Genomic DNA, 14,924 nt, shown 5'->3' on the forward strand with positions numbered 1-14,924 from the left:
GTGTGGGCTGTGAGAGCTGTGTGGGCTGTGAGAGCTGTGTGGGCTGTGAGAGCTGTGTGGGCTGTGAGAGCTGTGTGGGCTGTGAGAGCTGTGTGGGCTGTGAGAGCTGTGTGGGCTGTGAGCTGTGAGAGCTGTGTGGGCTGTGAGGGCTGTGTGGGCTGTGTGAGCTGTGTGGGCTGTGTGAGCTGTGTGGGCTGTGTGAGCTGTGTGGGCTGTGTGAGCTGTGTGGGCTGTGTGGGCTGTGTGGGCTGTGTGGGCTGTGTGGGCTGTGTGGGCTGTGTGGGCTGTGTGGGCTGTGTGGGCTGTGTGGGCTGTGTGGGCTGTGTGGGCTGTGTGGGCTGTGTGGGCTGTGTGGGCTGTGTGGGCTGTGAGAGCTGTGAGAGCTGTGTGGGCTGTGAGAGCTGTGAGGGCTGTGAAAGCTGTGTGAGCTGTGCACTCGTTTTTCTTGCCTTCTGCCCCCTGATTGCACTCGTTTTTCTTGCCTTCTGCCCCCTGATTGTGCCGTTTGTCGTGCCTTCTGTCCCCTGATTGTGCCGTTTTTCGTGCCCCTGCTCCCCTGATTGTATTATCTTTGACAGTGTTTGTTCGCTGCTGTTATTGTCTTTGCCAGTGTTTGTTTGCTGCCATTATTGTCTTTGCCAGTGCTTGTTCGCTGCTGGTATTATCTTTGCCAGAACTGTGTGGGCTGTGAGAGCTGTGTGGGCTGTGAGAGCTGTGTGGGCTGTGAGAGCTGTGAGAGCTGTGTGGGCTGTGAGAGCTGTGTGGACTGGGAGGGCTGTGTGTTCAGCTGCCCACTCATCCATCCATACTCCTCCATCCACCTACTTCCCTGTGCATCCACCAATTAACACATCCTCACAACCTCACCCACATTCACCAATCAATAACCAAAATAACAATTAAACAAAGCACTTAAAATGTGGACTCCAGAAGTTGTGGTGATACGCCAAATCTGGTCATCATACCACAAGAGCCACTCTCCAGAAGTAGACATATTACTCTGGATGTTGGTTCCTGAAGTGGCCTAAGGAAGGGATTGGTCATTGCATAGTTATCCAACTACTGATCTACAAGTCCAAAAGCTGCCACAATGAACACACTAAGATTTGGGCCTATTGGCAAGAAGTCAGAGGGATTACCGTCGGGGATGGGGAACCACCAAGTACTGAGGAATGGTGGCTCTGTGTGTGTGTGGCTCTGTGTTTGTGGCTCTGTGTGTGTGTGTGTGTGTGGGTCTGTGTGTGTGGGTCTGTGTGTGTGGCTCTGTGTGTGTGTGTGGCTCTGTGTGTGTGTGTGGCTCTGTGTGTGTGTGTGGCTCTGTGTGTGTGTGGCTCTGTGTGTGTGTGGCTCTGTGTGTGTGGCTCTGTGTGTGTGGCTCTGTGTGTGTGGCTCTGTGTGTGTGTGGCTCTGTGTGTGTGGCTCTGTGTGTGTGTGTGGCTCTGTGTGGATCGCTTTTTTTGTAGGTGACTATGTGTGAGGGTGGCTCTGTGTAGGTGGCTCTATGGGAATGACTGTGTAGGTGGCTCTATGGGAATGACTGTGTGGGTGGCTTTGTGTGTGTGGCTCTGTGTGGGTGTAAATGCAATAGGTCATGCATTTGCGAGCGCTTACGCTATTGGCATTGTAAATGACAATGCCATTTATTTAACGATTAAGCTATTGGCATTGTAAATAACAATGCCATTTATTTATTATTAAAAAAAAGTAATGAGCAATGCCAATAGCTCTACCTTTAATAATGCCGAGACCATTGCATTGTAAATGCGTGTTTCAGTGGTAGCAAAGACAAAGACAGTGATAGCCGTACAACTCAGGTTTATAAACTAATTGGCTCTCCCAATAACCAATGCCACGCAGGTAGGCCACCACTGCTGGGAGCTGTGCTTTTCACAAAGGGGAGAAATAAGACAAATGAGCAGAGGGGAGACCGCACCTAATTCCAAGAGGCTAAATCCAAACGGGACTCTAAGATCCATAAAAGGAATCCCTTTACTATTTGCGGGCTGCTCTTTTCAGCCAGGTGGTTCGCTTTGGAAGGTCTGGGGTCCCTTCAGCTGCGTTGGACCTAGCGTGATGAGTATATTGGTTTTGGGTGGCTCCATGAGGGTCACCTTCGGCCAGTCCTGTGTTTTAGCTCCCAACACTGTGCCTACGTAGATGGTTAGCCCATACCGCTATGCATTGACACTACAAGTCCCAGGATCCAAAGGGCTGCTAACTTAAAGAAATATAACTGATTTACAGAGACCCTCATAGCTTGGTGCCACGTGGGGGCATTACGTATCTGTACAGTCGGTGTGTGTTCACGATTGAACTTTAAGCCACAGTCAGATTGGAATTGCTTCGCTGTGTGTATATATGTACCATATCCACGTCCTCGGTTAAATATAGTAAATACTAATCATAGATTTGCATTAAGAAGTAAGCCTTCGAAGCAGTTCAGAGCGGAGATCGCTCTTGAACGGTGATCGTTTGGGGTTATGTCGAACTCCGGACATGTCATAGTGGAATTTATGATAACATCTTGCTTTTAGGCACTTAATTTTGCCGTTCTGTAGTCCTGCAAATAGTTTAATGGCTGTGAAGGGTTGAAGCCTGTAATCAGCCAGATTGGGATTGGAACCAGTGTTCGAGGCATGTGGGCTGCTAAATTCATATCTTAGCATTAGATCGCCGCCTAGTGTTGGGCTCGGATGATCGCACATTGTTGTCCTGGAAGAGTCTTCGAAGTATCCTGAGATAGGTGGCTCCTCCCCTGGACTACAGTGCGCATGGGCATCGGCTCCATCCCCAGATTGTTTTTTTCCGCCATTGGGTTCGGATGTGGTCTCGACGTCTTTCTGTCGAAACCAAGAAAAACTAACTTTTAGCGGCCAAAAGGCCTCGATTTTCTTGCGTCGGTATTGTCTGCGCACGGTCTCGAGTCTTCCGTCTCTTGGAGCCGGAATAAGCGGAGTTTTCTTTCGCTCTCAGAACTTTGAGGCCTTCTCATCGCGACACGACTGCAAAACTTTTCGGACATGGAGCGGAGCCCGTTTAAGTACTGCCCGCTTTGTGGGTCCAAGTACCCACACATCGATCTACACCCCGTCTGTAACAAATGCCTTTCGCCTGACCACGACGACGGCAAGTGCAAGGCCTGTGCACAGTTCCGCTCCAAGAAGACTCTCAAGCTTCGCCGCGCGGTGCGCATGGAAGCGAGACAAGCAGCCCCGGATCCGGAAAACATCTTCGGCGACCAAGACGAAGAGGACCAGGGTCATCATCTTCAAATCTCCCCACCCGAGACGGAGGTCGAGGCGGATCCGGGAGACGACGACGGAGTCGTGGGTCAAGGCCTTGAATACGTCGACGAGGTAGGAGACGACGATGAGATTTATGGGGCCGCGGCAGATAGCTCGGGGGACGAGCTCTGCCCCGAAGGTTACGAGGATACTGACCGGGTCACGGGATCGCCTGTCGGCCTTACCCAAGACCCGTTGCCGCAAGCCACAGCCCCGCCTTCGGGCCCGGCCACGGACTTACTTGCTGAGCAGACTGTTTCGAAACCGAAACCGAAACCGTCGGGATCGACAACATCTAAGATGGCCGACCCGAAAACGAAACCGAAACTTAAGGACTCGAGTGTCCCTAAGATGGCTGCCGTACCGGCGAAAACGACTGTGCCCGCTACCCCATCGACTCCGTCGACCTCCGGTCCGCAGAAGTCGAAGAAGTCCGTCGATTCCGATGCTGCAAAATCGAAAATGACGCCAGAGGAGGGGTCCTCTAAGAAAGATGGTCGGCACGGGTCAGCAGCTGCGCCGCCGTCCAAGCCCGCCAAAGTCGGCTCCAAGGAGGCTACGCAAGCACACGGAACGAAGACTGGCACGTCTGCGCCCCGAACCCAGGAATCGGAGTCGGTGAAGACGGGATCCGCGCCCAAAGCGCACAAGGCCCACAAAGACGTCGGATCCGAGGGAAAGATCAGAACATCCTCGTCGGCGCCAAAACAAACTGTGAGTGAGACGTCCCCCATAGCCGAATCACTGCAGAGAATCAGGGAGAAGGCCTTTGCTCCGTCGGCTCCGATACCATCGCCGCAGCCGCAAAAGGACAATCCAGCGAAGCCTTCTGGGAAACTTCTTTATTTTGCCGCCGAAGGAGGCGCCGAAAGCCTTTTCAACCAAATCGGCACCGAAACAGGTGATTTCTTCACCGGCTGGCCCGCTTCCACGTCGGGTACTCGAATCAGAGGATGATTCAGAGCATTTCATCGACGCTGACACAGGCAAACTGACCCTCTATAAGAGGAAAATCACTTCGGAGCCAGTGGACTCCTATGTCATCCCACTGAAGAAGAAGAGGGTGCCCCTTGACGCCTCAGGCCTCACGGAACCAATCCAGCCTCCTCCGAGACGGAGCCCTACTCCCTCCCCGGAACACTCTGCGGGTGAGGGGTATGATGAGGACGAGCAGTACAATTTCCCTATCAATGAACCTGATGCACAACCGGATTCATATGATGACACTGGTGACCAGAACACCCAAGGTGTGGGGCAGGACCCGCAGCTTTTTAATGCACGTGCATCCCCGACTGAGGATTCAGCAGGTTTTCATGCACTACTCGAAAGGGCGGCAGCCAATCATGATGTGGACATGCATGCTGACCCGGTTGAGGAAGACTTCCTTTTCGACACGTTTTCAGTCTCTGAAAGGACAGTAAAGACACTGCCTATGCTTAAAGGAGTCCTCAAGCATGCTGGGGACATATTTAAGGAGCCTACAAGAGCGAGAGTGGTCAATCCTCGTATTGAAAAAAAGTACAGACCTGCACCTGCAGACCCCGCATACATTCGGGGACAGTTGCCACTGGACTCTCTTGTGGTCGCCAATGCCAGGAAACGTGCCAACTCCCAGACGACGGGTGAAGCTCCTCCCCCGGATAAGGAGTCCAAAGTGCTAGAGGCAGGGGGCAAAAGAGTAGCTGCACAGGCATCAAACTTTTGGCGCATTGCCAATACACAGGCACTCTTAGCGCGTTATGATAGGGCGCACTACGACACCCTAGAACAGATTATACAACACCTGCCTCCAAAGTTCCAAGAGGGCACCAAACTGCTTATTGAGGAAGGGAAGCTAATCTCAAACGCAGCCATCAAGTGTGCACTTGACGCAGCAGACACAGCTGCTAGAGCTATCAACACTAGCGTTATGCTGAGACGACAGGCGTGGCTCCGCATCTCAGGGTTTAAACCGGATATTCAGACAACCATTCTTAATCAGCCAGTCAATCCTGATAGTCTGTTTGGTCCAGATGTTGACACCACCCTAGAGAAAATAAAAAAAGACACAGAAACTGCTAAGTCCATGGGGGCCCTACAGTCACAACAGTTTCGTGGCAGCAATTTTCGTCGCTCAGGTGCACGTGGAGTCACCAGAGGACAAATGGGTCAACAATCCCAGTTCTCAAGAGGTGGAGCACAATCCTCGTTCACAAAACAGAACAAGGGAGGTTACAGAAATAACAGCAACAGAGGTCGCGGCAGAGGAAACAACAGCTCCCGCTCCTCTACTCCAAGCAAACAGTGACTCTCTGTCACTGCCCCCCGACCACTTAACACCTGTCGGGGGGAGACTGAAGCAGTTCCTGCCCGTCTGGAGAAACATCACCACAGACAGGTGGGTGCGACAACTAGTCCAGTATGGTTATTGCCTAGAGTTGAAGTCCACTCCACCCAACATCCCGCCATGGCAAAGGCCTATGTCCGCAGAGCACTTGCTCTTATTGCAGCAGGAAGTAGTGGTGATGCTGCAAAAGGGAGCAATCGAGCTCGTGCCGGTGGGAGAGGAAGGCACAGGGGTGTATTCCCTGTACTTCCTTATTCCAAAGAAGGACGGATCTCTCAGACCCATTCTAGATCTACGTCCCCTCAACCTGTACATACTATCAGAACATTTCCACATGCTTACACTGCAACAGATTCTTCCCTTGCTAAACCAAGGGGACTTCTTAGCAACCTTAGATCTCAAGGATGCTTATTTCCACATTCCACTACACCCGTCCCACAGGAAATACCTCAGGTTCACTATTCAAGGCAAGCATTACCAGTTCAAGGTCCTACCCTTCGGAGTCACCACAGCCCCAAGGGTGTTTACCAAGTGTCTGGCGACAGTAGCGGCGCACCTCAGGAGGCAGAACATCCATGTCTACCCCTACCTCGACGACTGGCTCGTGCAAGCCAAGTCGGAACAACAGTGCGCCGCGGACATGTCGACTACAATTCACCTTCTTCACAATCTGGGTTTCTCGCTGAACTACCCAAAGTCGCATCTACAACCAGCACATGTCCGGCAGTTCCTAGGTGCGATGATCAACACCCTGACGGCCATGGCTCAGCCAAACCAAGTCAGGATAGACAGCATGCAGTCTCTGATCCAAAAGTTCAGGCCACAACACTCGCTTCCAGCGAGAGTGTTCATGCAGTTGATAGGCATGATTGCCTCCTGCATCTTCATAGTCCCTCACGCACGGCTACATATGCGCCCGCTCCAGGAGTGCTTAGCGAATCAGTGGACACAGGCTCGTGGGCAATTGACAGACCTAGTGTTGGTTACCAGTCGGGCATACGACTCTCTGCATTGGTGGACTCCACACAACCTTTGCAAGGGCCGACTGTGCCAAGAGCCTGTGCCGCAGATTGTCCTGACAACGGACGCATCTCTCCAGGGATGGGGAGCTCATCTGCTCACTTACACAGTGCAGGGACTATGGACGACGCAGCAACAGAAGATGCACATCAACTATCTGGAACTGATGGCAATCTTCATGGCGCTCAAGTCCTTCATTGTACATCTGTGCAACAAGGTAGTGTTAGTCCGGACGGACAACATGACTGCGATGTACTACATTCAAAAGCAGGGAGGCACCCACTCGCCACAGCTGTCTCATCTGGCTCAGAGCATGTGGAAGTGGGCCATTCAGAGGAACATTTTCCTCATGGCAGAACACCTCCCAGGAAAGGACAATCAGATGGCGGATCTGCTCAGCAGGTACAGCCATCAAATGCACGAGTGGGAGATACACCCATCTGTCCTCCACCCGTACTTCCAGCAGTGGGGTCATCCGGAGATAGACCTGTTTGCCACAAAAGAAAACGCAAAATGCCAACACTTTGCCGCCAGGTTCCCTCACCCACAGTCGCAGGGGAATGCGATATGGATGAACTGGTCAGGCAAATTTGCGTACGCTTTTCCGCCAGCCCCTCTAATACCGCTGGTCGCAAGAAAGCTAAGGCAGCACGCGATGACTCTCATCCTAGTTGCTCCAACGTGGGCGCGCCAGGCTTGGTACACCACGTTCCTCGAACTCTCAGTGGTGCCGCATCAAAGACTGCGCCTCACGCCCAGTCTTTTGACGCAGAACCATGGAGAAATTCAGCATCCAGATCCGCAACAGCTCAACCTGGCGATCTGGCTCCTGAAGTCCTAGAGTTTGGATACCTTAACCTACCTCCGGAATGCATGAACATCATCAAGGAGGCAAGGAAGCCAACTACCAGAGCATGCTATGCTGCAAAGTGGAAGCGTTTTGTCATTTACTGTACAGCCAATGACATCAACCCGCTAGATGCATCTATCCCCAACATCATTTGCTATCTGTTGCATCTTTACAAGTGCAATCTAGCGTACACTTCCATTCGGATACATCTATCCGCCATAGCGGCTTATCTTCAAAACAGGCAGCATCTCTCTGTCTTCAGAGTGCCCGCCATTAAAGCCTTCCTTGAAGGTCTGAAACGAGTCATTCCCCCAAGAACACCGCCAGCTCCGGTGTGGAACCTCAATGTCGTTCTCACCAGACTGATGGGACCACCATTTGAGCCACTGCACTCGTGTGAACTCCAGTTCCTTACGTGGAAAGTAGCTTTCCTTGTAGCTATTACGTCTCTGAGGCGTGTCAGTGAGCTGCAGGCGCTCACAATCCAAGAGCCATTCATTCAAATTCATCCAAATAGGGTAGTGCTACGCACTAACCCCAAATTCCTTCCGAAGGTGGTGTCACAGTTTCATCTCAACCAAACTATTGACTTACCAGCATTCTTTCAAAACCCGCAAACGGTGGCGGAAAGAATGCTCCATACCTTAGATGTACGGAGGGCGTTGATGTACTACATAGACAGAACACAACCCTTTAGAAAAACAAAACAACTCTTTGTTGCCTTCGCACCACAACACAAAGGCAACCCGATTTCCAAAGCAGGGATAGCCAGATGGATTGTTAAGTGCATCCAGATATGTTATCAAAAAGCCAAGCGCACTTTAACAATACCCCCAAGAGCGCACTCCACACGCAAACTGGGGGCATCCATGGCTTTCCTAGGGAACATTCCTTTAGAGGATATTTGCAGAGCAGCCACGTGGGTTACACCACATACCTTTACAAAACACTACTGTGTTGATGTGCATTCCAAGCAGCAAGCTGCTGTAGGACAGGCTGTTCTGAAGACACTTTTTTCAGGTTTCTGCAGCTGGCACGGGCAACCGCCGCTGATGGAGGGACTGCTATGTATTCTATGCTAAGATATGAATTTAGCAGCCCACATGCCTCGAACTGAATATGCTACTTACCAGTATGCATCTGTTCTTGGCATGTAGGGCTGCTAACATTCATATCGCCCGCCCTCCTCCCCGGTGCCTGTCGCAGCTGCAGATATACTATTGTATTTATTCATTAGCATGGACATCCTTTACACTTTTCACTCCATCTTCTGCCACAATGGCGAAAAACAATCTGGGGATGGAGCCGATGCCCATGCGCACTGTAGTCCAGGGGAGGAGCCACCTATCTCAGGATACTTCGAAGACTCTTCCAGGACAACAATGTGCGATCATCCGAGCCCAACACTAGGCGGCGATCTAATGCTAAGATATGAATGTTAGCAGCCCTACATGCCAAGAACAGATGCATACTGGTAAGTAGCATATTCAATCTAACTGCAGGGCGCACGTGCATCTCATCAATGATTGCGTAACTCACCGGGCTCTGGATAGTTAATTATTTATTTGTCTCCGTGTTTCCTTCGGTGCCGTGTACCCGGGTGTGGCCAGCGTTCTGGGTGGCCTTATTAAGATATAGCTACCATCAACACCTAATTTTCCAGGGGTCATTGAGGTAGCGCAGATCGTGCTGTTTTATCGTATTCCAGGTAGGAGTTGTTAAACCTGCCTTGGCGTTTCAATCTCGCACCACTTTTATCCTGAGAATGGGGTCAGGCCTACAAGTTCCAGCATGCAAAGTGACACGAACGGAAAAGGTAGAGGTGTTAGACCTTCACTCCCTCCCCCGGTGCATGACGGGGCTTCATATGTTTGTGCCTGTAACCACTTTCTGTCAGGAAGTGGCCCGTATTATGGCCCCCATATTGATACAAAATGTTCACCACACTCATGATGTAAACCGGCGCAGCTGCGTCTTAGGCTCTGGGACCAAAGTGAGACGGTCTTGCAAGTGCGCCCCACCCAACAGTGGGAAACAGCGAGTGGAAAAATTACGACTCTCTCATAACCAAAGTGCAACAATATTTTAAATGTCAAGGGACCCAGTGTCTCGAGTATACTAAAACTCGTGTTTGCCTTTTGCTTTGCTGTGTTGCAGTGAGAGAGCGCGTTCTAGCCAACAAAGTTCACACAATCGACATGCCTGAAAAACGAAAGTTGAGTTTAGACGTCCAACTGCTAGAAACCGAAGAGCACTGTGGTGTTAAGCACCATCGAACCCGAGACGTCCCGGAGGGTGACCCAGTAAGTATTAAAAACACATAATTTTGGTATTTGCATATGACGTCTCTGCACGTTAGGAGAATTAACCGCTATGTTATTTACGTTCTTTTGCTAGGAACCCATGTCAACCGACGAACCTCAAGAACCAGGTAAATAAATATATGTATTTTTGGTTCATGTTACATACCACGTTTGTAAGTTACACACGTGGGCTTCTTTTCTTAAGCTTGAATGGTGCCGCAGCAGCAAACGTGAATTTAGCCCTATATTTGATAGCGTAAAAGTGATACCACAATATGGAGCCTAATCCAGCAGTACTTCATTTATTCAGATTTCGAGTTTACACATACCTTCACATTCAATGAGTTCACATGATTCTCTTTTTCACACCGTGGTTATTCAGCACATCAGGCATGGATTTGGCCTAAGGAAGTAAGTTGGATACCCCTGATGCAATATTTCCTGTGTACTCTTGGCATCGGTTCCTGGTTTTAACTAGGCCTGGGCGGTAAATTCCGCATGGTCTTGGACTGCCGGCCACCTCCCCCCTTTACAACACTGACTGAATTACCCAATTCAACCAGTCAACACATGGGGGTTTTTGGAAGTCAGGGGGTACAGGGCCCCCCCCTGGCCGTATTTATTAAAATATAAAACAAATCAAAAATTTTAATCAAATAAACATTTCTGACAATTATTAAAATGCACACTTTTCAGAAGATTAGATTGACATCCGTTTCGACAAGGTATGATGGGCTAACCTTAACAAATAGCTAGTACAGCGTGTTTCCTAACCGAATCTAATCATCCTGAAAATTAAACTGCATTCTAATATTTTTAATAAAGTCCTACGGCAAGGTCGCCAACCGGTGTCAGATCCTTTTACAGCTGCGCTCTCACGTTGGAGATGCGCATGCGCAACCCAGGGCACGTTACACCCACGTGCGCTCCCTGAACTCCATTTAACCATAACAGGAGGGCCCAGACACTCGCGCACCTTAGTGACGTCATAGTGTTGTGAGGGGTGGCTACCAGCCTGAGGAAAGCGTAGACTCCCTCCCCCGCACCCTTTAAATTACTGGCTATGATACCCTGCCCCTGAAGTTCTGAGAGAGACCAATGGCCCCTCCCGCGGGCGGCCCCTTTCGTGAATGGGTCCGCCCCCCCGTAAGGACCTTAAAATGCTGCTCACCGATTAATGACCTTACCGCCACAGGCCAGGTAGTTGACCGACTATCTGGCCCCCCCCCAGAACACCCCCCTTCTAGAAAGCTCATACTCTCCCTGCAAAAATTTCTACCCATGCCAGGATATTTCTTATAAAAAGGGACTTCCCCTCCTCTGTTAAGTGAACCCCGTCCCGCAGGTAAAATTGCTCCCCCCAGATGCAACCATGAGGGATGGTCTGTAAGACCGGAGTCCTAAATAACTTGTCCAGCTTGTTGTTGACCCTCTTTACCGAGCTATTCAACGCGCTGACTGAGTTTCCCCCTGTCCATTGCAACCTTGGTATCAGTTGTGACCATACTACGACACAACCTGGTAACCGCTTCGCTAGCCATCCCGCTGCTGATATAATCTCTTCCAGGAGGACCCTTCTACCCAGACCTGCCAGATCATTCCCCCTTAAATGAAGGATCACCGCCGAGGGAGGTGTAGTATGTCGTGCTAGTAAGTCCGACATATAGTCCCTGAACTGATTGAGGCGGAGCCCCCCCCTGCCATGGAAGGAGACCGTGCACCCTCTACTCTCCATCCTCTGTTTACCTGATCCTGCAAGAAAAATTTGGTTAGCACGCTTGACATATGAATGCCCCACTACCCAGACGACCCCTTTCTTCTGTCTGTCCTCCTGGTTCCTCCATGCTGTAGGTAAGTTGCCTTGATGATCCGTGGGTAGTTTCCGTCCTGCGTCACAGGCCCGTGAAACTTTAAACAACCAGAAAAACAGCAGGTATTAGAAATACTCAATATGGCGGCAGGTCTCACAACATGTGCAACCGCACATAGCGTTTATAGGCGCTTGAGGACCATCTCACAATCCTTTGCACACTAGCTGTGGTCAAACCCCTGGCTGTTGCTTCCGTGGCTGCCCCTATCCGGAAGGAGTGCGTCCCAAACTCTTTGTGGTTGTAACCAGCTCTTGCCATACTCCTGGCTAGTACCCTCTGGAACTGGAATCTGGTCAACGGAGTCCCATCCCCATGCAACAGCAGTGCCCCCCCACCCTCCTGCGCCCGTTGTCTTAACAAATCCTCAACATGTGTCACCGGGCAGCAGGGATTGTTCCGTGCACGATGTAACGCCAGGCTTTGGCCCCTAGCTTCCTGATCAGTTTTAGATTTCCTGATGGTGATCCCCATCGTGTCGCCCTTTATGCTGATATCCCGCAGCTGAAGGCCGCCTAGCCTACCTTTATTGGCCGCCACCAATTCGCCCACCCTGAATGCCCCATAAAAGGCTAAAGAGAACGCTGCTTTAAAGAGGCCCACCTCAGACGTGGAGCTACATGTGTCCGGTAGCGCGAGGAGAACTGCTGATAGACGTTCAAAACCTATAGGTTTTCTAGAATCTGTGGAGGGGGGCTGCATGCGCCGCCATCCTTTCAATGCCTTCTGGGCCAGGAAGCTGTTCGTAGGGTCCCTACCCCCTTTGGCACGTGCGAAAAAGGAGATAGCGGCCTTGTGCCTGTTGGCTGTTGCCACCGTGCGCCCTTCCCTGTGTAAGTTGCCTAAGTACCCATTGAAGCTAGCCTCCATAGTCCACCTACTCTCCCAGCCCTGTCCCAGAAAGTGACAGTAAGACCTGAACGCCCCTTCGTATGCCGTCCTGGTCTTGGGTGCTAGGCTGGCTGCCACGAGGTCATGTAGTTGGGGGCACCAATTTGCCAAAGAGTCGCCGGGAAGTGGGCCGGCGTTGTCTCCGCCTCCGGCAAGTGATCCCTGAACACCTGCATCTTAAAGCGAGAAAGGGCATCAGCTGCATTGTTTAACACCCCTGGGACATGTTTTGCTCTGAAAAGTACATTCCCTGTCATGCAACACAGCACAATCTCTTTGATCAGGCGTAAAATGAATGGACACCTTGCAGCTTGCTGGTTGAGGCATTCAACCACTGTCATATTGTCTGACCAGAATATTACCGATCTGTTGGCCAACTCCTCGGGCCAGACTTTCAGTGCCACCCAGATTGGGAAGAGCTCGAGGAAACCAATGTTCACCGTCAGCCCGCTCTCCTCCCACCAGGCGGGCCACTTCTGTGCCACCCACTTCTTGCCAAGGATGGCGCCAAACCCAACACTGCCTGCTGCATCGGTCCATAGACCCAGGTCCTCCGAGGACACCGTGGGTGCACCCCACAGCACTCTGCCATTGAAATCCGCCAGGAATGCAATCCATATCCGCATGTCCTGGCGTACCTCAGCAGATAGCCGTGTCCGGTGATGTTTTTCACGAAGACCCCTCATTGCCTGTGCAATTGAGCGTGAAAAGGGGCGTGCCACGGGAATTACTCTTAATGCAAAATTCAACTGCCCCACTGTCTGCTGCAACAGTCCTAAATTCACTTTCTTCGCTTGCAAGCACAGCCCTAGTGTCTGTTTGAATTTTTGGATCTTTTCCTCTGGTAGTCTAAAACAACCCTCTACAGAATCCAGCTCAATGCCTAAAAATTCGAGGCATGTTACTGGTCCAACTGCCGGTGGCAGTGGGCTTGCTTGCAGGAGCGGAGGGCTGCGACTGAGCTTCTAAGCTATTTTATCGCGCTGTCTCGCCGACTAAACGCGGTGACACGCACTTGTTTTTAAATTGCCTGGTTTTATTGTCTAACCTGTTTTGAAAATTAACAGGTCCCCCCTTATCCTCACCTTGCTCTTTCAGGGGCCCAGCGGGGCTGGTTGGCAGCTGATTCCATCTCAGGCGCCTAGCGGTAGTGGCCGCCATCTTGGATCGGGCTGGTTCGCCCGACCCCACCCACGCCACTCCCCCCACGCTGCTCCTCTACTTAGGAGTGATTCTCAGTCTCCCCTGCGATTGCGAGCAGCCCGGTGGCAGTGGGCTTGCTTGCAGGAGCGGAGGGCTGCGACTGAGCTTCTAAGCTATTTTATCGCGCTGTCTCGCCGACTAAACGCGGTGACACGCACTTGTTTTTAAATTGCCTGGTTTTATTGTCTAACCTGTTTTGAAAATTAACAGGTCCCCCCTAATCCTCACCTTGCTCTTTCAGGGGCCCAGCGGGGCTGGTTGGCAGCTGATTCCATCTCAGGCGCCTAGCGGTAGTGGCCGCCATCTTGGATCGGGCTGGTTCGCCCGACCCCACCCACGCCACTCCCCCCACGCTGCTCCTCTACTTAGGAGTGATTCTCAGTCTCCCCTGCGATTGCGAGCAGCCCGGTGGCAGTGGGCTTGCTTGCAGGAGCAGAGGGCTGCGACTGAGCTTCTAAGCTATTTTATCGCGCTGTCTCGCCGACTAAACGCGGTGACACGCACTTGTTTTTAAATTGCCTGGTTTTATTGTCTAACCTGTTTTGAAAATTAACAGGTCCCCCCTAATCCTCACCTTGCTCTTTCAGGGGCCCAGCGGGGCTGGTTGGCAGCTGATTCCATCTCAGGCCCCTAGCGGTAGTGGCCGCCATCTTGGATCGGGCTGGTTCGCCCGACCCCACCCACGCCATTCCCCCCACGCTGCTCCTCTACTTAATCGTCCCCCATGTGTCAGCGCATCGGACGAGCGCAGCGGGCGCGCCGTAGGCTCGCCGGAGTCAAGCCAGAGTCCTGCCCGTCTGCGCCCGTCCGCGGCAGGCCGGGGCTGGGGGCACCCCCTTATGCCCTCCCGCTGTCATATACCCCCTCGGAGCTCCTCTCTCATTGGATCCCTGGCACCATCAGTACCACCCTGTCTGACTTACTACAACACTACAATCTCCGCACGAGCCCCTCCGCCGCTCCACCCGCCCCTACTCATTCCTTCTCGTCTGTTCCCCACATGCCGTCTTACAATATCACTGCCACGCTCCTCAACACCAGATCCGTGGTCAGCCATCAGCATGAGCTATATGACTTTCTTGACACCCACAACCCGGACCTCCTGTTCTTAACAGAGACTTGGCTCAAGGCTGACTCCCTTCCCAACGTTCTAGCCACCCTCCCTCCCTCATACTCCAT

The 14,924-nt window shown here is 51.8% G+C and overlaps 1 protein-coding gene across 3 annotated transcripts in view; it reads left to right on the forward strand.

The window, feature by feature from the left end:
* Positions 1 to 14,924, forward strand: part of LOC144823685 (protein mono-ADP-ribosyltransferase PARP14-like) — a 1,720,771-nt gene that overhangs the window by 481,792 nt on the left and 1,224,055 nt on the right. For all 3 annotated transcript variants that reach the window (XM_078682415.1, XM_078682413.1, XM_078682414.1), the window contains exons 2-3: positions 9,638 to 9,783; positions 9,878 to 9,911. In XM_078682415.1, coding sequence (XP_078538541.1) covers positions 9,679 to 9,783; positions 9,878 to 9,911 — 139 coding nt within the window. In that variant the 5' untranslated portion in view covers positions 9,638 to 9,678. The remainder of the gene's footprint in view (positions 1 to 9,637; positions 9,784 to 9,877; positions 9,912 to 14,924) is intronic.

Source organism: Lissotriton helveticus, chromosome 3_1 (genome assembly GCF_964261635.1).
Source record: "Lissotriton helveticus chromosome 3_1, aLisHel1.1, whole genome shotgun sequence".
Classification (NCBI taxonomy): domain Eukaryota; kingdom Metazoa; phylum Chordata; class Amphibia; order Caudata; family Salamandridae; genus Lissotriton; species Lissotriton helveticus.